At 43.8% G+C, this 24,673-nt stretch overlaps 1 protein-coding gene across 1 annotated transcript in view; it reads right to left on the reverse strand.

Moving 5' to 3' along the window:
• Positions 1-6,118: 6,118 nt before the first annotated feature.
• The window catches only part of LOC120937456 (actin, alpha cardiac muscle 2-like), a 35,447-nt gene continuing 16,892 nt past the window's right edge, over positions 6,119-24,673 (reverse strand). Inside the window, exons 5-6 of the mRNA XM_040350708.1 lie at positions 24,458-24,639; positions 6,119-6,457 (exon numbers count right to left, since the gene is read on the reverse strand). Of these exons, the coding sequence (XP_040206642.1) occupies positions 6,314-6,457; positions 24,458-24,639 (326 nt within the window). The 3' untranslated portion in view covers positions 6,119-6,313. The remainder of the gene's footprint in view (positions 6,458-24,457; positions 24,640-24,673) is intronic.

Raw genomic sequence — 24,673 nt, forward strand, 5'->3', positions numbered from 1 at the left:
CAACCTGAAAATCAATTTCGACAAGTCAGCGGCTATGGGGCTCAATATACCCACAGGTAGGCTGCAAGCATTGCAAGCGCAATTTGGATTTAAATGGTCTGACACCTCCCTTTCTTACCTGGGCACCCTGATCCCCAAAGATTTGAGACGCACGTTTGAGTTAAATTTTCCGCCTCTGTTGACCAGAACCAGATTGCTTTTGGAGGAATGGGTCGGGGGCCTGCATTCTTGGTTTGGCAGGTGTAACCTCTTGAAGATTTTCCATTCTCCCGAAGTTTCTATATTAGTTCCAGGCATTGCCAATTCGGATCCCGTCGCATTATTTTAAACAGGTGAACTCCCTCTTTACCAGGTTTGTCTGGGCGAAATCTAGGCCTAGACTGATGAGGCGCTATCTTACTCTGCCCAAGAGTCGCGGAGGGCTGGCCCTCCCGGATGTGGGACACTACTACTCGGCAGTACATCTGGGACGCATAATAGATTGGAACCGCCATGGCAAAAATAAAAGGTGGGCACAGCTGGAACAGGCACAGTCCACGGCAGCGGTGGGCAAGGCTGTCTGCTGTTATGATAGACTGGCCCCAGAATTGAAACATCACCCAGTGATAGGCACTACTCTCCAGATAGGTTTCTCTATGATGTTCACAAACGCTCTTTCCTCCGGGGAATCCCCTTTGTATCCGATTCTGGGAAACCCCGCTTTCCCTCCTGGATTGGATGGGGTGGCTTTCAAGACACTTCGGTCATCGGACAGGGACCAGGCCCGCCATTTTCTGACTGACAACCATTGGCCCTCAGTGACCACGTTGACCGACGATGGGGGCCAGTTTCGGCTTCCCTTCTGGGATGCAATGAGGCTACATCATTTCCTCCATTCCATACCCAACCCGGCACAGCACAATCGTGACTTGACAACGTTTGAGGAGTACTGTAGTGGTGAGGGGGTGGGGCCTAATGTCCTGTCCAAAACCTATGATATACTTAACTCCCCGGCGGAACAACCCGAGCTGCACTTTCTGCAAAGATGGGAAACAGACCTACACGGCTCGTTTTCCGACGCCCAGAAGCAATTAATTATCGGATTCTCTCTAAAAACCTCTGTCTGTACAAAGATCCAAGAACTAAATTATAAGATCTTGACCCGATGGTATTACACTCCCAGCCGCCTTCATAAGTTCTTTCCGAATACTTCGGACAGATGCTGGAGATGCCAGACTGGGGAGGGGACCCTCCTCCACCTCTTCTGGTCTTGCCCTCTACTGCAGCACTTTTGGACGACAGTCCGCACCGTCACTCAAAAATTCACTGACCACCCCAATACGGACGACCCAGCTGTTATCTTGCTCCATGCCACCACACTCTCGGCTCGAAGCTATAAAAAGTCGATTGTGAGACACCTCCTGAATGCGGCCAAGGCTTGCATTCCGCTTTTGTGGAAAAACACTGGTCCTCCGTCTGTGGCGATGTGGCTGCGTAGAGTGAAGGAGATCAGGAGACTGGAGGACCTGGTCCATTCGGCTCAAAATTAACAGGAACAACACTCCCAAAGATGGCGTCTTTGGACCATGTTCATATATTCTGATGAAGGGGTGGCCATGTTGGCAACCTGAGCGATGACAATTAGAGAAGGGGCTATGCCCTCCCCTCTCTTTCCCTTTTCCCTCGGCTAATTTATTCTTCCTTTTTTCTTTCTCTCTTCCCTTCTCTCTCCCTCTCTGTCTTACCATATTCCTCCTTCTTAATCTTATACGCACACAAGTGTCAGGTATGGGGTCTCAAGGGATAATTAATAAGTACCTTATTGGCGGTATAGGCCTGGTTGCTTGGCCAGGCCAGAAGCCGCTTGGATGTAGAATCATTTCGACCCGCCAGACGGGACCTTAGTGAGTAGTCAGGACATGCGCTTGCGACTTGTCTGGTAGCTACCCACCGCACTATTGTTGAGGTTGATGTTGTGCCACCCATGTACCTTTATATGTCAATTTTTTTAATTTTTGTACTGTACTGTACTTTCGCTGTTCTTTCTTCTGTTCCTTTTTCATTTTGAAAACAATAACATTTATATTTGAAAAAAATTAAATAAAATTCTTCACTGACATGTGTTCTGTCAGACTCGGGCTTGCCTCGCTGCAGCCACAGACAAAGTTACTTACCTTGTCCCTGGACCCAGCTGTGTGAGCGAGCGGGACCTCGCTCGATTCACACAGTGTCCTCCTGTGCTGCCGATCTCCGTTCCCTGCGACGTTACGATGCACGGGAGCAGAGAACGGTGCCAAATTCAAAAACGTAAACAAACACATTACATACAGTATACTGTAATGTTATAGATTACAGTACTGTATGTAAAAAATACACACCACCCTTGTGGTCTGCCCAGTGTCCTACATGTACTTTTATATAATAAAAACTGTTCTTTCTGCCTGCAAACTGTAGATTGTCCATAGCAACCAAAAGTGTCCAGACATAGAGCTAGAAAACAGCGATAATAAATTATAATCGTGTATAAAAGGGGAAACTAAAGCGCTGGCCAATACTCTCAATGTGAGGAATAAAATTGTAGAAACAATGGTGTGAGTAAATTAATAAATGCAGCTCAAATCTAAAATGTACTAACGACAAAAAATGTAAAATGAATATGGTTAAATGATGAGCGCAAAAATTGGTGAATGGTAAATGAACAAACAATAATATATATAGATAAGATCCCCAATGAAGGGGAATAAGCCAATAGGTGAATGAATTAAGTTCTAAATAAAGATACCATAATCACTCAAATCACTGTGACAGTGATGAACAAACAATAAATCAAAGTGTCCTGTGTTGTAAAAATACAGGAAGAAAATGAATGTCCCAAAGTGATCAACCATAAACTTGTGCATCCAAATAAAAGTGTTTAAACACGATCCCACCGGCAGCTGGGCTCACGGAGCGCTTACCTTTAACCTTTAAGTCTCCATCTGAGTATCCACACGCTGTTTTTACACATCAGGAAGGTAAGCGCTCCGTGAGCCCAGCTGCCGGTGGGATCGTGTTTAAACACTTTTATTTGGATGCACAAGTTTATGGTTGATCACTTTGGGACATTCATTTTCTTCTTGTATTTTTACAACACAGGACACTTTGATTTATTGTTTGTTCATCACTGTCACAGTGATTTGAGTGATTATGGTATCTTTATTTAGAACTTAATTCATTCACCTATTGGCTTATTCCCCTTCATTGGGGATCTTATCTATATATATTATTGTTTGTTCATTTACCATTCACCAATTTTTGCGCTCATCATTTAACCATATTCATAATAAATTATAATCACTTGCAGAATTGTGCGATAGCGATTTGTGGGGAAATTCGTCATAAAAAAATAAAAGTAATGACAGCGACAATTCTGCAACTGAGCACATTTCAGTGATTTTGAGTTGATTACGCTATTGAATAATTTTGATTATAATTATATTATTACTTGTTATAATTATTTATTATATTATAATTTATAATTTTGTTTTAAAAAAAATGTCATACCCGGAATGCCTACTAGAATTACAGGCCTACAGTATAAAACACCAAATTTCCTTGCAAATAATGGTACCGCTTTCAGCACCTTTTTTCTGAAATAATCATACCGCCAGGGAGGTTAAAAACTGACAACTAGTTAGACTGGCTTCAGTCAGAGGTACACGCGAACTGAAAGTCAGCCAATTCCTGCTGAACCAACTGATTTTCGCTCAGTGTATACCCAGCTTAAGGGGTGTTCCTAGGCTTTCCTTGTGTAATAGGTCACATGATGCAGAGCAAGAGTAAGTACAGAAACACTTCTCATACTGATGCAGGTAAAAGTAAGCATGCAGGCAGGAAAAACACTGACCACTGTCTGCTGGTGCCATAAGACAAAATATTGAGCTCCAGCTGTAGTGGGTTGGGCACCAGGGGTATGATGCAGAATCAGACTCAAGTACACAGATCTTTATAACAATATTTACAAATCAGAACTAAGGTAAGGTGACCAGATTTTTAAAAATGAAATCTGGGGACATATTTTTTTTTCACTGGTAATGGCGCCAATCAGCGACTCTCTGCCCGTCGCCCGCATCACAGCCTGTCAAGTCCTACTATCCGGGCCCCGGCTACTACTGGGTGGGGAGCAGAGAAAGATCACTTTGCCAGGTCAAGGAGATAAGCAGGCAGGTGACTGGCCGGGACTTGAGCCAAGGCAGAAGAACATGCGAGCGGAGCTGAATGAGCATCCGCCTGAAACTGAAGAAATATTCCCTCCACTCCGACCAGCTCATGATCATCAGAAAGAGGGACAGATCATGGGAAAAAAATATACCCCCCCTAAGCTAGTAGGAGTGAAGAAGGCGGAGGTAATTCTAAAAAAAAAATATATATATATTCTGCACTGACTGTCTTTGAAATTGCCCCAGCCCCTGTTCAATCCAGGAAACAAAACCAGGGACAGATTTGGTCCAGGGACATTGTCCTCAATCTGGGGACTGTCCCCGGAAACCGGGGATGTCTGGTCACCCTAAACGAAGGCCTTGTTCACACAGGGTGTATGCATTTGTGCCCAATGTGATGGCTGTGTTAAAGCGGAAGTAAACCTGGTATTTAAAAAAAATAACCCTGCAAGAGAAAGGCATAATGAGCTAGTACGCATAGCATACTAGCTCATTATGAATGACTTACCTGAGATCGAAGCCCCCGAACTGCTCCTCGTTCCCCTCCGCTGCTGCCGCCATCTTACCTCGATGTCCCTTCCGTGTATCGGTGCTCCAGCGCTGTTACTGGCTGGAGCGGCGATGACATCACTCCCGCACATGCGCGTGAGACCAGCATAATCCTGGCATAATTCCATTCATGGAGCCGGCCCGCTAGTGTGCCAGCGCCGTTGTCTACGGCTCGCATGCGCCTTAGACATCGTGCCAGTTTTTGGGTAAATAGCTCCTTAACCGTGTAGGTTAGAGCAGGAAGAGGCGATCTGCATTCTGCACTGAATGGGGGGTCTGCACTGTAATGTAACATGCAGGGGGTCTAGAACTGTTAGGGAAGTCTGTGGGGAGATGCAGGGTGCTGTGTACTGTACAGGGGTCCAGGGATGCAGGGGGCTGTGTCATGTGCAGGAGGCTGTGTAATGTAAAGCAGTTCAGAGATGCAGGGTGCTGTGTAATGTAAAGGGGTCCAGTGATGCAGGGTGCTGTAAAATGTAAAGGGGTCCAGAGATGCATGGTGCTGTGTAATGTAAATGGGTCTATAGGTGCAGGGTGCTGTGTAATGTAAAGGGGTGCAGGGGGCTGTGTAATGTAAAGGGGTCAAGAGGTGCAGGGTGCTGTGTAATGTAAAGGGGTCCAGATGTGCAGGGTGCTGTGTAATGTAAAAGTGTCCAGAGATGCAGGGTGCTGTGTAATGTAAAGTGGTCCAGTGATGCAGGGTGCTGTGTAATTCAAAGGGGTCCAGAGATGCAGGGTGCTGTGTAATGTAAAGGGGTCCAGAGATGCATGGTGCTGTGTAATGTAAAGGGGTCCAGAGGTGCATGGTGATGTGTAATGTAAAAGGGGTCCAGGGAGGCAGGGGGCTGTGTAATGTAAAGGGGTGCAGTGGGCTGTGTAATGTAAAGAGGTCCAACGATGCAAGGTGCTGTGTAATGTAAAGGGGTCCAGAGATGCAGGGTGATGTGTAATTTAAAGAGGTCCAGAGATGCTGGGTGCTATGTAGTGTGAAGGGGTCTAGTGGTGCACTGGGCTGTGAAATGTAAAGTGGTCCAGAGATACAGGGTGCTGTGTAGTGTAAAGGGGTCCAGTGGTGCGGGGTGCTGTGATGCAGGATGCTGTGTAACTCAAAGGGGTCCAGAGACGCAGGGTGCTGTGTAATGTAAAGGGGTCCAGAGATGCAGTTGGAGAAGAGGGTACACAGTAGTGACAAAGGATGCAGAGGTATGCAGGGGGCATAGTGGGGTGTTTTTATATTTTAATGTGGGGGCGTGCAGATATAGGATCCACCCCGGGTGCCAAATGCTCTAGGTACGCCCCTGCAAGGGACACAGATTCATACACCCTGCGTGAATGAGGCCCTGTAGCTAATAAGTACACAAGTGACATACATGACTCCATTTATTGCATTGTGACATTCTTTTGCTTTAGTTCAGTGATTTCCAAATTGCAAAACATCTTAAAATAAATTATAATTTATGTACACGTTATATTTTAGAGTCATAATGTGGCAAAAAATTACAGGTATTGCTATCTGTATAGTTACATGGCTGTTTAGACATATTGTACATTTTATAAATCCCTTTGATCTGAGACAGAAAATGCATTTAGAAGCATTTGCGGTGAACGATGGATGGACCAGCTTCATCATATTCCTGTTTTGTGATCCACATTTGCTGAAAGGTGGACAGAGAAGCCAAGATGGAGCCCCCAATCCAAACAGAGTACTTGCGCTCAGGTGGAGCAATGATCTGTGAGACAAAACAAAGATGTTTATCCATTTTGCTATTGAATTTTACACCCACATGCATATTTTCTGAAAGCAAAACGTGGATAAAAAAATGGTTGTTGCAACATTATTTCATCATGTGATATTCACAAAAGTACACTAAAACACAATATAATTCCTATTTTTGTAACATATATAAGGTAAGAATGGTTTGAGTAAATAGATACCAAATATGACAAATCTGAAAATTGAGTGTGCCTGCAAAAGTGCAAAAAAATAATAAAAGAAAATAACATCAGCCTTAAACTGATCATAGGCAACATTTTAACCTATTAATACCTTTTGTTCCAATATTGGAACAGTAGGGATGTGGGAGTTATTTACTACTAAATAGTAAATAATAGTTATTTACTACTAAATAACATGAATTTTATGTTTTAAAATGTTAAAAATGTCAACCTTAAAGCTCATTAAAAACAAGTAAACACCGCTTTAGGCAATTAACCGATGGTAACAAGCCTTTTTTGTGTCCCTGTGCCTCTGATGTCTTTGTAACCGTTGGATTTTACTGTCTTCAATAAAGATGTTATAACGGAGTGTGACTGTGCAGCTTTTTCTTCAATTCTTAAAAGGGTTGTAAAGGTAAAAAAAATAATCCCTAAATAGCTTCCTTTACCTTAGTGCAGTCCTCCTTCACTTACCTCATCCTTCGATTTTGCTTTTAAATGTACTTATTTCTTCTGAGAAATCCTCACTTCCTGTTCTTCTGTCTGTAACTACACACAGTAATGCGACACTTTCTCCCTGGTGTGGAGAAAGCCTCTTGAGGGGGGAGGGGGCGAGCAGGTGGGTCAGGATGCTATCTACTTTTGCAGATAGAGAAAGGAGCTGTGTGTTAGTGGGCGTCCTGACACTCCTGCTCGCCCCCTCCCCCCCTCAAGAGGCTTTCTCCACACCAGGGAGAAAGTGTCGCATTACTGTGTGTAGTTACAGACAGAAGAACAGGAAGTGAGGATTTCTCAGAAGAAATAAGGACATTTAAAAGCAAAATCAAAGGATGAGGTAAGTGAAGGAGGACTGCACTAAGGTAAAGGAAGCTATTTAGGGAAAACATTTTTTACCTTTACAACCCCTTTAAAGCTCATTAGTTTGAATCTAACCATACATTTGGCCCAGAATTATACTTACCTTTGACTTCAGTATGCACAGTGATATTTGGGTTGGAATTTATGTATGAACATGCATACTAGGGGCCAAATTCTGGTACATCTGGCGTATCTCCGCGGCAGCGTAACGTATGTCATTTACGTTAAGCCGCCGCAAGTTTTTCATGCAAGTGCTTTATTCACAAAGCACTTGCGTGTAAAGTTGCGGCAGCGTAGCGTAAATCACCCGGCGTAAGCCTGCCTAATTCAAATTTGGCGGGTAGAGGGCGTGTAGCATTTAAATGAAGCGCGTTCCCGCGCCGAACGTACTGCGCATGCGCCGTCCGTAAAATATCCCAGGTGCATTGCTCCAAATGACGTCGCAAGGACGTCATTGGTTTCGACATGAACGTAAATGGCGTCTAGCCCCATTCACGGACGACTTATGCAAACAACGTACATTTATAAATTTCGATGCGGGAACGACGGCCATACTTAACATTGGATGCGCCTCATATAGCAGGGGCAACTTTTCACCGGGAAAAGCCTAACGTAAACGTTGTAACTTTACTGCGTCGGCCGCGCGTACGTTCGGGAATTCGCGTATCTAGCTAATTTGCATACTCGACGGGGAAAAGGACGGAAGTGCCACCTAGCGGCCAAAAAAAATTGCACTTAAGATCCGACGGCGTAAGAGACTTATGCCTGTCGGATCTAATGGATATCTATGCGTAACTGATTCTAAGAATCAGTCGCATAGATACGACGGCCCAGATTAGGACTTAAGACGGCGTACATGGCGTTGCGCCGTCATAAGCCCTTTGAGAATCTGGGCCTAGGTGTGCATATGTTTGTGTGTTCATGTATGGGGGTTGAGCAGTGTTGGGCTTTATTTTTATTTTTTTCATTATATTCTACTATTTTTAAACATATTTACATTTTCAAACATAGATTTATTGCCGTTACAAGAAAAGTCTCCAATCCAGTGGCACCACTAGGGTTGGTGTTACCTGATGCGGTAAAACATGGTGTTAAGTAGGGATGAGCTTCGTGTTCAAGTCAAACTCACGTTCGACTCGAACATCGTATGTTTGACGAAATATGAACGTTACGGGCCATTCGCGCCAAATTCGCGTGGCGTGTCACGGCCCATAATTCACTGCGGCATCGCAGTGCATTGCTGGCTGATGATTGGCCAAGCATGCACTATGACAGCTTGCAAAAAACTGAGAGCCATAATTGGCCAAAGCCAGGGTGGCTTTTATGGCTGGAGTTCAAAATTACAAACATATTCTACTTAACAACAAACCTACAGTCCCTGTCTTGTTTGCACCGCCTGTATACTGCTGTTCAAAGTATATAGGGCCAAAGGGGCTGGTAATGACCTGGGGGGAGGGGGCGGGGAAACCCATGCTATTTTTCTCAATGATTTTCATCCATATTGCAGGGACCAGAAATTACATTAAAGCCGCAAGCAGTTTCAAATGACTTTTTTCTTATAGTAATCTCATTTTGTGCAGGGACAGTTCTAAACACGTGCCACTTAACAGGCAGGTACGATATTTAATCACTTTCAGTCTGACACCATGCATCTCCAATCTCGGATCGCCACACTGGACCACCAGGGAAGGGCAAAAAAAAGGGGGCAATAAAAATAAAAAAAAGGCAGTAAAAAAAAAGATGCCAATCAGTGCCCACAAATGGGCACTGACTGGCAACATGGATACCCCACAGTGTCCATCAGTGCCACCCCACAGTGTCCATCAGTGCCACCCCACAGTTCCCATCCATGCCCAGTGCCCACCTATCAGTGCCCATCTGTGCCACCCATAAGTGCTGCCCATGAGTGCCCATCAGTGCTGCCTATGAGTGCCCATCAGTGCCCCATATCAGCGCCGCCAATCAGTGCCACCTCATCGGTGCCCATCAGTACTACCTCATCGATGTCCATCGGTGCCTTGCATCACATTTATATAGGCATCACCGTCCCATCATGCTCCGGTAGGTACCCACGTGGTGGGTGCCTACCCACGTGCACCCACCACGTGGGTACCTGCCGGAGCATGATGGGACGGTGATGCCTATATAAATGTGATGCAAGGCGCGCTTCCATCATTACAGCGACAACAGGCGACGAGGCAACATCGGAAGAATAGAAGACAAGACCCTGACGTCACAGAAGACCGCGCCGGCTGCCTGTTTGAAATCGAGCTAACACACAAACATAGCAGGCAGCCAGCGCTGAAGAAGAAGGCACCGGAGAGCTGCAGAAGAACCGGGGTTCGCCGAGTCAACAGCGGAAGAGGGGAGAAGATGGAAGAAGCCCCCCGGAGTCCGAAGAAGCCCCCCCCGGAGAGCGGAGAAGACCCCCGGAGAGCGGAAGAAGAAGCCCCCCCTGGTAATTGAGCTAATAACGAAGACAGGGGGGGCATCCGGAGCAGAATAATAAATTATTTTAAAAAGCCTTGTGTTGTGTGTTTACTACATTTTACTTTTTTTACCTCCAGGTGAATGGATAGGGGTACGATGTACCCCATATCCATTCACTTAGGGTGGGGGGCCGGTATCTGGGGGCCCCCTTATTAAAGGGGACTCCCAGATTCCGATAAGCCCCCGCCCGCATACCCCGACAACCAATGGCAAGGGTTGTCGGGAAGAGGTCCTGTCCTCATCAACATGGGGACAGGGTGCTCTGGGGTGGGGGGGCCCGCAGTGCGCCCCCCTGCCCCAGAGCACCCAACCCCCCCATGTTGAGGGCATGCGGCCTGGCACGGCTCAGGAGGGGGGGGACGCTCGCTCGTCCCCACTCCCATTCCTGACCGGCCGGGTAGCGTGCTTTGGATACGGGTCTGGTATGGATTGTAGGGGGACCCCCTACGTCAATTTTTCGGCGTGGGGGGGTCTCCTTACAACCCATACCAGACCTAAGGGCCTGGTATGCTCCTGGGGGGGAACCCATGCCGGTTTTGAATTTAAAAATTGCCGTGGAGTTCTCCCTCAGGAATGTATACCAAATGCCGTCGCTGGAATGGGCCTTTACAAGGTTTGGCTAACTTTCCACATTATAAAACCAGCCCTAGTTTTGCGCCGGCAAATTCGGAACTTAGGCAGAAATCAAAGTGCTGAAATGCTTTGAAAATCTGCTTAAGTCCTCATTTGCATACGCAAAGCTGCATTTCAATGAGAAATGCCCCCAGTGGCGGATGCGGTACTGCATCCTAAAATCTGACCGTGTAAGTGTCTTACACATGTCAGATTTTCTGCCTAACTTTGGAAAAAGCCTTTTGAGAATCGTTTCCAAAGTTAGGCACAGGGATACGCAGGCTGAACAGCAGTTAAGTCTGCGTATCTCTTTTGAGAATTTGGCCCATGATTTTTTTCAAAATTGGCAGTCTTTTTTTAGTTGCGCAAAAAAAAAAAAAATCGCAGAGGTGATCGAGTACCACCAAAAAAAAGCTCTATTTGTGGGGAAAAAGGACGCCTATTTTGTTTGGGTACAGTATAGCATGACCACGCAATTGCCATTCAAAGTGCGACAGCGCTGAAAGCTGAAAATTGGCTTGGAATTCAAGGTGCTTAAGTGCCTGGTATGGAAGTGGTTAAAGGGATTTTTCAATTTTTTTTTTCATTTTAAGCATCATTAAAATCACTGCTCCAGAAAAAACAACCGTTTTTAAAACTTTTTTTTCCATTGATACATGTTCCCTGGGGCAAGACCCGGGTTCTCAAACCCGTTTTACGACAATAACTTGCATATTAGGCTTTAAAATTAGCACTTTTGAATTCTAACTTTCGAGTCCCATAGACTTCAATGGGGTTCTAAATGTCGACGTTCGGTCCGTTCGAAGATTCCGGTGCAAACCGAACGGGGGGGGGGGGGGTGTTCGGCTCATCCCTAGTGTTAAGCAACTAGCAAATTTGAATAACAATATCATATGAAAATAAAAGAACTCACATTTTTGGGCATCACCTCAAATCCTGCACCTTCATACCTCAGATCAGCCCTAATTTCTGCACCTCATATTAATCTGAAATTACTGCATGAAATCCTGTACCTTCACACCACAGATTACCCCAATTCCTGCACCTTCACACCTCAGATCACCTCAGTTCCTGCACCTTCAAACCTCAGGTCACCCAAATTCATGCACCTTCATACCTCAGATCAGTCCCAAATCCAGCACCTGTAAATTAGTAGTTGCCAATAGCTGGTTAATTATCAGTTTAAAATAAGAGTAGGCAGCTCGAGGAGTCCAACTCAACACCAAATCTACCCTTTCTGTGGGGGTTAGTAAAAAATGGTAGGGGGGCATCGTATCCTCATAGGAAATCAGCAGGACAGAAGATAGTGTCAGCGGCAGTGGCGGTAAAAAATAAACTAACATCGGCTATCACTCTATCCAAAATGAAAAAAAAAGTGTTGCCTATAGTTCTACTTCAGGAACAAATTTCTGGTAATTTTATGGAGAGGACTAAGAAGATATAACCATGCCAATGGTGCAGCAGAAAACATATAGCATATAGGTTTGTGGTCCAGCATGATAGGACATTCAAAATTAGAAGCAGCTTGCATTACACTAACAGTGTAGCACAAGTCGGCGGGGACTCTTTCCATCCTGCCCCCCTGCAAAGTGCTGCCCTAGGCCTAGGCCAGGATGCAACGTTGCCCAAATGAGGTAGAGGGTGGGTGAGTGAGGTGTACACCAGGAGAGTGGAGAATGTGACTTACTTATGGTATAAGTGTCTTATCATGGGGCAGGCTTTTGAGATGATCAGTCCCGGTGTAAGTATGGCCTGAATTTTTGTTTTCTGCATGGTAGCAGGTGTTAGGAGTACTGCCGTTGTATCCCTCTTGCAATGCAGATAGCGTTGTGTGACTAACTGTGTGCCCTGTATGGGAGCTGTGAAATTTTCCCTTTTTTTGCCCTGCTGTGTATTTCTCTTTCCTGTCGCATCATGGCAGCATACACCTTTGGGTTGTGACTCCGCCCCCACGACCTGATAGGACCGTTTAACTATTAAGCCTAGAGAGGGCCCCAGCCCAGATATTCTCCTTTTTTTCCTCACCTGAGAAGGACAAGATGAAGAACCCCTTACTGCTTTTGCCCCGGCCAGGTTCTAGCCTCTCCTGGGTGGAAGTCCTCTCCTGTACAGCCTCTAAATGAACTATATAGAAGGAACCCCACTCTGATACCAGCCTTTATACTGCAGCGACCTCCAGCTCTTTGGAGCATCTCCTTTAAATAACACTTACTGAGCCTTGTAGTCCTCCAGCGATCTGGTCTCCAGACATACGTGCCAGCTCCTCACAGACCTTAAATAGGTCTCTACAGTGACCTCCAGCTTTCCAGTATAAAAGAAACCTTTTCACAAAAAAATGGCTTTCTGCGCCTTGTAGTTCCTCGGCAGGCTGCAGGCATGACGCTGAGCGTCCAGTGACATTCATGCATGTGCAGACAGGCTGAAAACATCCCCTACAGGCTCACAATGCTGACTTCTATGGGGATTCCAGCTTCCAAGATGGCGCCCGTCTGCTCACGACACTACTGAGCATGTGTGGCTGTGACGTAATCACCGAGCGCCAAATTTAAAAATCCCAGCTTTCTCTGCTGTTTTTTCTCTGCAAAAAAACACTGTTTCTGCCAGCGTTTTTCAGTGGGATAGTTTGCACTGCTGTTCCTCCTTCAGGTAAGCCCCTGGGGTTTTCTCTTCCTTTCTAAACCCACCTTACTGCTGCTTACATGCTCACTTCCCACTCTCTCTGTAGGGGGGAAAACCTATCACTCCTTATGGAGGTCGCTGCCCCGGTAGACCATCACCAGCATAATAGGTAAGAGGGGGGAAGTTGGTAAGCAGTGAAGATCGAAAAAGAGAGACTGTCACTAATGCTGTCTAAATTGAACAGCCCTATCAGTTTTTTTTGTGTTTTTTCTAGAGGAAAAACTTTCTTTTTACTTCAGTCCTTGTATTTTAGTAAGTATCACTTTTACTATATTATTGGGGCCTTGATATCTTCTTTCCTTTTAAAGGGTTTTCCATTTCCTCGGTCAATGTGGTTTCATATATATCCCTGTTTGAGTCACAAGTGTATTCAATAAGGCCCATTATTACTGGTACCCTCTGCTATAATATTATTCACGCCCCCATAATGCTCAGTATTGTCCCATTTTTGGCACTCAGGGCATAGTTTTATCCCTGGCTTGGCATTCCCCAATTGGTGGTTCAGTATTTGTGCATGACTTGCCCACATACAGTGCCTTGCGAAAGTATTCGGCCCCCTTGAACTTTGCAACCTTTTGCCACATTTCATGCTTCAAACATAAAGATATAAAACTGTAATTTTTTGGGAAAAATCAACAACAAGTGGGACACAATCATGAAGTGGAATGAAATTTATTGGATATTTCAAACTTTTTTAACAAATAAAAAACTGAAAAATTGAGCGTGCAAAATTATTCAGCCCCCTTAAGTTAATACTTTGTAGCGCCACCTTTTGCTGCGATTACAGCTGTAAGTCGCTTGAGGTATGTCTCTATCAGTTTTGCACATCGAGAGACTGAAATTTTTGCCCATTCCTCCTTGCAAAACCGCTCAAGCTCAGTGAGGTTGGATGGAGAGCGTTTGTAAACAGCAGTTTTCAGTTCTTTCCACAGATCCTCGATTGGATTCAGGTCTGGACTTTGACTTGGCCATTCTAACACCTGGATATGTTTATTTGTGAACCATTCCATTGTAGATTTTGCTTTATGTTTTGGAACATTGTCTTGTTGGAAGACAAATCTCCGTCCCAGTTTCAGGTCTTTTGCAGACTCCATCAGGTTTTCTTCCAGAATGGTCCTGTATTTGGCTCCATCCATCCTCCCATCAATTTTAACCATCTTCCCTGTCCCTGCTGAAGAAAAGCAGGCTCAAACCATGATGCTGCCACCACCATGTTTGACAGTGGGGATGGTGTGTTCAGGGTGATGAGCTGTGTTGCTTTTACGCCAAACATAACGTTTTGCATTGTTGCCAAAAAGTTCGATTTTGGTTTCATCTGACCAGAGCACCTTCTTCCACATGTTTGGTGTGTCTCCCAGGTGGCTTGTGGCAAACTTTAAACACGTTTTATGGATATCTTTAAGAAATGGCTTTCTTCTTGCCACTCTTCCATAAAGGCCAGATTTGTGCAGTATACGACGGATTGTTGTCCTATGGACAGAGTCTCCCACCTCAGCTGTAGATCTCTGCAGTTCATCCAGAGTGATCATGGGCCTCTTGGCTGCATCTCTGATCAGTCTTCTCCTTGTATGAGCTGAAAGTTTAGAGGGACAGCCAGGTCTTCGTAGATTTGCAGTGGTCTGATACTCCCATTTCAATATTATCGCTTGCACAGTGCTCCTTGGGATGTTTAAAGCTTGGGAAATCTTTTTGTATCTAAATCCGGCTTTAAACTTCTCCACAACAGTATCTCGGACCTGCCTGGTGTGTTCCTTGTTCTTCATGATGCTCTCTGCACTTTAAACGGACCTCTGAGACTATCACAGTGCATGTGCATTTATACGGAGACTTGATTACACACAGGTGGATTTTATCATCATTAGTCATTTAGGTCAACATTGGATCATTCAGAGATCCTCACTGGGGAGAGTTTGCTGCACTGAAAGTAAAGGGGCTGAATAATTTTGCATGCCCAATTTTTACGTTTTTTATTTGTTAAAAAAGTTTTAAATATCCAATAAATTTCGTTCCACTTCATGATTGTGTCCCACTTATTGTTGATTCTTCAAATTTTTTTTACAGTTTTATATCTTTATGTTTGAAGCCCGAAATGTGGCAAAAGGTCGCAAAGTTCAAGGGGGGCGAATACTTTCGCAAGGCACTGTATATGTTATTATTATCTTGTATAATTTTTTGATTATATCTGTTTTCTAAAAAAAAAAATTCCTCTGCATAGTTCACATAACAAGGCTTTTGAAGAAGCGTTGTCCAAACGTGAAACATGTCAAGCCTCCATTGTTTCCAATCAAATATACACTGCTAAAAGTGGTGAACCACACTTCCAGGATATCTCTGTCATTATGGAATGAATGTATCTATTTCCCTGGAAGTCATATCAGTATGGTTTCTCCACCAGCTAATGCAATGTTTTTCGAATGTATTTGGATGTTTACATAACTGTGATATGCATAGGATTTTTTAGAACGATTCTAAATAAACTTTTCTATTCTTCCAAAAATATGGTCTGTTACTGTGCCTACAAAGTCCTAAAATAGCCCCTATTTTGTTCTCTTTCTATAACTTCCTTTGAGGATGCGGCACGTGTTATATTTGGATGTATCCACAGTGTCACTCTGTGTTAACTTATGATACATTTGTTTAATTATTTCAAGCCCTATCAGGTCGGCCAGATCACCAGTTTTAAGGCGAAAAGAGCCATCTAGAAGAAGCCGCTCAAACCACCGGCAAAGCCACTTGGACCGCGGCAGAAGTCACTCAAATCACAGGAGGAGCCGCTCAAAATCCTATTCAAGGCACAGACACTCCTATAATAGGAGGTCTCCTTCAAGCAGACGATCTCCTCCCTCTCAGCATATCCGCCCATCAGGGAATTCATGCTGGGTCTGCAGTGCCATAGCACTTCCAGACAAGCTGGCTTGTCGCATGTGCCTAGACAAAGCGACCAGAGAAAGAGAGACGCACAGAGATCTGGCCAGAGACACACCCCTGCAAATCACAGAGTCTGAAACAAGCAGGTCTGCACAAGGCACTTTCCCTGCGACTCCTTCCACATCAAAAAAGTCAGATCCCTTATCTGACAATGAGGAATTAGAGGTCTCCACTGGTTTCGACTTTGCACTAATAGAACCCTTCTTTAACCACTTCCTTACTGGGCACTTAAACCCCCTTCCTGCCCAGAGGACTTTTTGCGATTCGGGACTGCGTCGCTTTAACTGACAATTGCGCGGTCGTGCGATGTGGCTCCCAAACAAAATTGACGTCCTTTTTTCCCACAAATAGAGCTTTCTTTTGGTGGTATTTGATCACCTCTGCGTTTTTTATTTTTTGCGCTATAAACAAAAATAGAGCGACAATTTTGAAAAAAAAAATTATTTTTACTTGTTGCTATAATAAATAGCTCAATTTTTTATTTTTTTTAATCCTCAGTCTAGAAATCGCAGTAAGCGACTGGTTTGCGCAAAAGTTATAGCGCCTACAAAATAAGGGACACAATTATTATTTTTTATTATTTATTTTTTTTACTAGTAATGTCGGCGATCTGCGATTTTTATGCCACTGCGACATTATGGCGGACACATCGGACACTTTTGACACATTTTTGGCACCATTCACATTTATACTGCAATCAGTGCTATAAATATGCACTAATTACTGTATAAATGTGACTGTCAGGGCCTTCCCTGACAGTCACTAGGGGGTGAGGAAGGGGTTAAATGTATTCCCTATATAGTGTTCTAACTGTGGGGAAGGGGGGTGACTGGGGGAGGTGACCGATCTGTGTCTCTATGTACAAGAGACACAGATCGGTCTCCTCTCTCCCTGACAGCACAGCTGTCTGTGAGAGCCGGCAATGAGAAATGATCTCATATGTAAACATATGAGATCATCTCTCATTGGCCGCACAGATCGCCTAGCAAACGGCCACTCCGATTGGCCGTTCACGGCGATCTGTGATTGGCTGTGTCCAAGGGACACGGGCAGCACAGCAGTTCCCCACTGCGCGCGCGGGGAACGCGGAAAGGGGCGGACGTCAAATGACGGCGCCCCAGAGAAGTAGAACCACCCTGCGGCCGTATATAGTCGTACGGCCGTCGGGAATTGGTTAAATCAGTGAAGGAAGCCATCGATTGTGGGAAGAGGAAAAAGAAACTTCGCAAAAAGCAAGAAAATATTTTCCGGATCTGAAAAGAGAGCCAGAGACCTTCCCATTTATCGATGAACTGGAAGACCTAATCAAGGATGAATGGCAGAAACCTGAGAAAAAGACCAGTCTCAGCAATAGGCTTGCCAAACTGTATCCGCTGAAGGAATCTAGTGTCAACCCACTAGTAACACCGGCAGTGGTAGATTCTTGCCTGATGCGCCTCGCCAGGCATGTAACACTTTCAATAGATGATGCGGTTACATTTAAAGACGTGCTGGACAGAAAGATCGATCTAGATCTTAAAAGTGCCTACCTATTTGCAGGCGGTGCCTGCAAACCAGCAATAACACTAGCAGCAGTGGGAAGAGCCATTTCAAGCTGGTCCTCCAACGCAGAAAAATTGGTATCCAAGGTAACAGATCAAGAGAGAGTAATCGCAGCTCTCCAGGAGCTTAGCCTTGCAGGCGATTTTGTCGCAGAAGCCTCTGTAGACATGATAAAATCAACATCAAGAGCAATGTTAAGCTCAGTCATGGCAAGTCGGGCACTCGGCCATTTCAAAGGTCACCGGCGGGAAGTCAGGTCTCATCCCTTCAGACAGAAGGCCGAAGCAACAAAGACCACCTGCCACCAGACAAATCCTCCCAGACAGGTATAGGGAGGCTAAGTCATACAGGCCCGGCAGAGAGTACAGGAAGAATTGGAAGAATCCACAATCATCCTTCCTAAAACTCCAAAAATCTAAGACCCCTGCCACGGGGACCAGATGTCCTTTCGAAGGTATGCCCGCCCAGGAGCCAGACTGAAGGACTTCAGGCAGGTTTGGGCAGAGTTAATAAAAGATCCATGGACAGTAGCCAGGGCCGTCTTTAATATGGTTTGGGCCCAGGGCAAACATTTTTTTTGGGCCCCCCTCCAGCTTATTTTGGGCCTGGCTGGTTCACATGTATGTTTTGGCGCTCCTCATTTGTGCAGGTACAGCAGCCCATTGATTTGAATGGGCTGCCATGCCTTTGCTTCCTGCAGAAAAAAGGTGCATTCAGCATTTTAAAAATACAGTTGCCTTGAAATCCATTCTGCTTTTGCACCATGCTACTTACCTGCAGTTCTTGCACACACAAACGCACTGTGTTTTTAAAAGCGTGACCTAAACATCTAAAAATGCAGCAAGTTTGACAGTGCGGGAACTGCAGATAAGTCACAGCAGACAGCAGAATGGACAGACAGTACTGTATTTCAGTGCTTGATGGGCATAGGCATGCCGTGTGCACAGCCTATTACATGAGGCATGCGCTTTTCTTTGCAGGAAACGCAGGCATGGCGGCCCATTCAAATGAATGGGCTGCTGTGCCTGCGCAAATGTGGGCCGCCAAAACACATACATGTGAACCAGCCAGGCCCAAAATAAGCCCATCAAGCAGTTAAATACAGACAGTAATGTCATGTGCTCCGAGGCTTTACTCAGCCTGGACTGCAGGTCTGGTCTGTGATTTAAAGAGTTCCTCTATTTTACACATGGCATGGCATGGGGTCCCATGGTGCTAAAGCAGAATGGACAGACGGTGCTGTGACCCCATGCCATGCCATGTGTAAAATAGAGGAACTTTTTAAAACACTGACCAGACCTGCAGTGAATCATCAAATATTATAAAGACTTTGGGCACACTCTACAGAAAACTTCTATTTACAATATAGATTAGCAAACAGTGACATACCTTGAGGAGCAGGACATGAAGAAGTCAGCCTCGGAGCAAAGAGCAAACTGGGGATGTTATAAAATCACATTCTAATTCACTTTTATATACAAGCAGCACCCAGTGGCAGGAAGGGAGAAGTGCACGTCTAAAGGGAAGCCAGGGGTGCTGTACATTTTAAAACACTGGGAAGGGAAGCAGTACTGTCACTGGCTGCGTGCCGCTGATGATTTTCAGCCTGATTTGTGGGCAGCACAGGGGCTTAACGGGAGGCAGGGCCGCCATCAGGAATTATGGGGCCACTTACACAGCTTCAGGCATGGGCCCCCTGGAGCAGAGAACCGGGATGGGGGGTGCTGCCGCCTGAAATTGAGAAGCAGGGGGGGGCTGCCGCGAATTTAGAAGCGGGGGGCCCTTTACAAAAAAAGAAATAAAGAAAGAAATAAAGAAAAATATATATAAAAAAAGGGGTGTAGCCATCCGGGGCCCTGGGCCCTTTAATAAAAAGAAAAAAATAAATAAAAAATATCAATAAAAAATATATTTTAAAAAGGGGGTTGCCATCTGGGGACCTCTGGGCCCTTTAATATTTTTTTTTTAATAAAAATAAATTACAAATAAAAGGGGGTTGCCATCCGGGACCTCTGGGCCCTTTAATAAAAAATAAAAAAAATATATATAAAAAAGAAACATTTATAAAAAAAAAAGGGGGGGTTGCCATCCAGGGCCCTGGGGACCTCTGGGCCCTTTAATAAAAAATAAATAAAAAAATATATAAACAAAAATAAAAAAATAAACATTTATAAAAAAAAAGGGTGTTTGCCACATGGGGCCCTGGGGGCCTCTGAGCCCTTTAATAAAAATATATATATATATATATATATATATATATATATATATATATAAAAAAGAAATAAAAAGAAAAAAAGAAATAAAATAATATATATAAAAAAAATTTTATAAAAAAAAGGGGGGTTGCCATCCGGGGCCCTGGGGACCTCTGGGTCCTTTAATAATAATAATAACATTTATATATATATATATATATATATATATATATATATATATATATATATATATATATATATATATATATATATATATATATATATATATATATATATAAAATAAAAGAAATATATAAAAAAATATTTTTTTATAAAAAAAGGGGGGTTGTCATCCGGGCCCTGGGGAACTACGGGCCCCTGGAGACCCCCAGACCTCTAAAAAAAATTGGCCCTTTAATAAAAAATAAAATATATTAAAAAATTTTAAAAAAATTTAAAATAAATAAAAAAAGGGGGGTTGCCATCTGGGGCCCTGTGGGCCTCCGGGCCACTGGGGACCCCTAAAAAAAAATTGTCACTTTTAATAAAAATATATAATTTTTTTATTTTTATTTAAAAATAAATAAAAAAAGGGGGGGTTGCCATCTGGGGCCCTGGGGGCCTCCGGACCCCTAAAAATATATATATATATATATATATATATATATATATTTTTTTTTTTTTTTTTCAAAGGGGGTTGCTTTGGGCCCCCAACAGTGACAGGGCCCAGGGCACCTGCCCCATTTGCCCTGCGGTAAAGACGGCCCTGACAGTAGCTACCGTTCAAGAAGGACACAAACGGAGGTTCAAGAATCTTGCTCCCAGAGATCAGTTTGTTTTAACCAGAATCCCAACTTCTCGGGAAAAGAAGCTGGTGCTGATGGAATATGTTCAAGACTTAATCCAAAAACAGGCCATAGTGGAAGTACCACCTCCACAAAGGGGAAAAGGCTTCTACTCGCCTCAGTTCCTGGTAAAGAAAAAGACTGAGGATTTGCACCCCGTCCTAGATCTGAAAAATCTCAATCGCTCAATCCTAGTAGAGACATTCAAGATGGAAAGCCTACAATCAATCCTCTATGCCATATTTGGCAACTGGATTCTCTCCGTGGATTTGAAGGACGCTTAACTGCACGTTCCTATTCACACCGCATTCCAGAAGTTTCTCGGCTTCTCTGTGAATCATCAACACTAAATTTCAAAGCCTAATGCATGAAAAAAACCGACGTTTTTAAAAACGTCATTTAAAAATGATGTGTGGGCTTCACATTATTTTTCGGCTTCTGAAAAACGACAAAAAAAAATTCGAACATGCTGCATTTTTTAACGTTGTTTTAAAAAATTTCGTTTTTTTGAGTAGTAAAAAATGATCGTGTGTGGGCTAAAACAACGTTTTAAACCCACGCATGCTCAGAAGTAAGTTATGAGCGCTCGTTCTGGTTAAACTACCGTTTATAATGGAGTACGCACATTCATCACGCTGTAACAGACAAAAAAGCGCAAATCGTCTTTTACTAACAAGGAATCAGCTAAAGCAGCCCAAAGGCGAATAGAAGCTCCCCTTTAGAGTGCCGTTGTACATGTTGTACGTCACCGCGATTTGTTCATCATTTTTTTTAAACGATGGTGTGTGGGCAATGTCGTTTTTAATTATGAAGTTGGAAAAACTTAGTTTTTTGGACATGCTGAAAAACAACGTTTTCTTTCATGCCGAAAAATGATCGTGTGTACGCGGCATTACATTAGGGATTTCCATCACTCCCAGAACCTTCACCAAGGTCCTGCTACCAGTAATAGCTTTACTAAGGCAGCAAGGGTTGAGAGTCCACCATTATCTGGACGACATTCTACTGCTCGCAGACAACCAAGAGTCTCTTCTACTCCATCGAGATACCCTAACATCCACCCTTCAAATATTTGGGTGGCTAATAAACTGGAGGAAAAGCAATCTCCAACCTTCCCAAAGAATGGTTTTCCTGGGAGCAGAACTAGATACCCAGCTTAATACCATAGAGCTTCCTCAAGAGAAGATTCCGGTCATAGTCTAAAAAGCAAAGAGGTTACTCTTATCCACCACGCTTTCAGCCAGAGAATCTCTCAGCATTCTGGGGTCGCTATCAGCAACCATCCCTATGGTTTAACCTCCTTAGCGGTATCCCCGAGCGTGATTCGGGGTGGTTTTTCAATGATAGGATCGGTATCCCCGAGTCACACTCGGGGTAGATGTGCAGAGCGTGCAGCGGCGCGGCTTACCTCGCAGCATCCATAGACAAAGTTACTTACCTTGTCCCTGGATCCTGCGATGCATCCCGCTGTGTGAGCGAGCGGGTCCTCGCTCGATTCACAGTGTCCCCGTGTGCCGCCGATCTTCGTTCCCTGCAACGTTACGACGCACGGGGGCGGAGAACTGCGCCAAATTCAAAAAAGTAAACAAACACATTACATACAGTATACTGTAATCTTATAGATTACAGTACTGTATGTAAAAAATACACACCCCCCTTGTCCCTAGTGGTCTGCCCAGTGCCCTACATGTTCTTTTATATAATACAAACTGTTCTTTCTGCCTGCAAACTGTAGATTGTCCATAGCAACCAAAAGTGTCCCTTTATGTCAAAAATGGTTTTAGAGCAGCTAGAAAACAGTGATAATAAATTATAATCACTTGCAGAATTGTGCGATAGCGATTTGTGGGGAAATTCGTCATGAAAAAATAAAAGTAATGACAGCGACAATTCTGCAACTGAGCAAATTTCAGTGGATTTTGAGTTGATTACATTAGTGAATAATTTTTATTATAATTATATTATTATTTGTTATAATTATTTATAATTATTTATTATATTATAATTTATAATTTTGTTTTTAAAACAAATTCCTACCCGGGATGCCTACTAGACTCTTGTTTGGTCAGATTTAAATGAGTTATTCCTAAGAATTACAGGCCTACAGTATAAAACGCCAAATTTACTTGCAAAATAATTGTACCGCTTTTGGTACGTAATTCCAGACAGAATCATACCGCCAGGGAGGTTAATGGGCCCAGTGGAACACAAGACCTCTCCAGACATCAATCTTGGAACAATGGAACGGCGTATCGATGTCTCAACGAATCATCATCTGAAAGGAGGTCAAACAGTCTCTATAGTGGTGAACACGGTTGTACAACCTAAAGAGGTACAAACGTATAGTCACCCCTCCTCAGGAGGTGATCACTTTGGACGCCAGTAAGGAGGGCTGGGGAGCACACTACCATCAACTTGCAGTCCAAGGTCGTTTGGTCTTTCGAGACACTGGACATAGTATCAAATGTCCTAGAAATGAAAGCAGCGTTCCAAGCTCCCTTGGCTTTCAGTCCTCTCCTGAAAGGGAAAGAAGTCCTGCTGAAGATGGACAACAGGGTGGCAGTTGCCTATATCAACAGGCAAGGAGGCACCAGAAGTCGTTCCATGATGTAGGAAGTCCGCCCAGTTCTCGAATGGGCGCAAGTGAATCTAAGAGTGATGTATATGTACCAGGGCCCCAGAATCAGCTGGCCGACACCCTAAGCAGGAGCCTCGTTTCCCACAACGAGTAGGCTCTGAGTTACCAAGCTTTCTCCCTCATAACAAAAACTTGGGGCATGCTGGATGTAGACCTGACAGCAACTCCAGACATTGTGAAGTGCCGGAGGTACCTGACGAGATTCCCCTGCCCCTTAGTGGAGGGGATGGATTGCCTGCAGCACGATTTGAACTTCCGTCTGGGGTACATCTTTCCCCCCGACACCTCTCATACCGAGATTTATTTTCAGACTCAAGAGGTCATCATCCACGATAATAGCAGTCCTTCCCTTTTGGTCATGGCAGCATACAGATGCCACCCATCTGAGGTGAGGTGTATATATATATATATATATATATACTGAGAATACCTGGGCGGGGGCCCTCTCTGGGCTTAATAGTTAAACGGTCCTATCAGGTTGTGGGGGCGGAGCCACAACCCAAAGGTGTATACTGCCATGAAGATGCATCAGAAAAGGAAAATTACGGGAAGGTGAGTATACAATTTTCAGTTTTTATGTTCCAACTTTTTGTTTTGTATGTTATTTTGTTCTTTTTTCTCTTAATCATTTTCTTTGATTTAAAACATTGTTGAGATATAGTACAGCACTATTTATGATACTGTCTATATGTTTGTATGGGTATAGGTTATCCTGCTCGGTAATCCTTTGTATGAGAAAAGAAATGTGTTAGGATAAAGCCGGTACTTTGTATTCTTTCTGCTGTACAAAGAAATGTGAATATTTGTAACTGTATGATTTTGCAATAAACGTCTTTTCTGATTTAAAAAAAAAACATATTATTATTTACTACATTAACATGTAGTAATGTTGTAAAAACTACATATTTAAAATGTAGTAATGTAGTAAAAGTGTTATGGTCCATTGACCATAGGGAAGGAAAGAAACATTTTTTGTTTTTGGGGCAAAAACTTTTTAAGATTATTTACCTTAATCTTCATTGTGCTTGGAGCCAGTGCAGTGATTTCTTTCTGCATACGGTCAGCAATACCTGGGTACATGGTGGTTCCACCAGACATGACATTGTTAGCATACAAGTCCTTCCTAATATCAATATCACACTTCATGATGCTGTTGTAGGTTGTCTCATGAATACCAGCAGACTCCATACCTAATAAATTTAGTGAATATAGCATTAGTTTGAC

This window comes from Rana temporaria, chromosome 4, assembly GCF_905171775.1.
Source record: "Rana temporaria chromosome 4, aRanTem1.1, whole genome shotgun sequence".
Taxonomy (NCBI): Eukaryota; Metazoa; Chordata; class Amphibia; order Anura; family Ranidae; genus Rana; species Rana temporaria.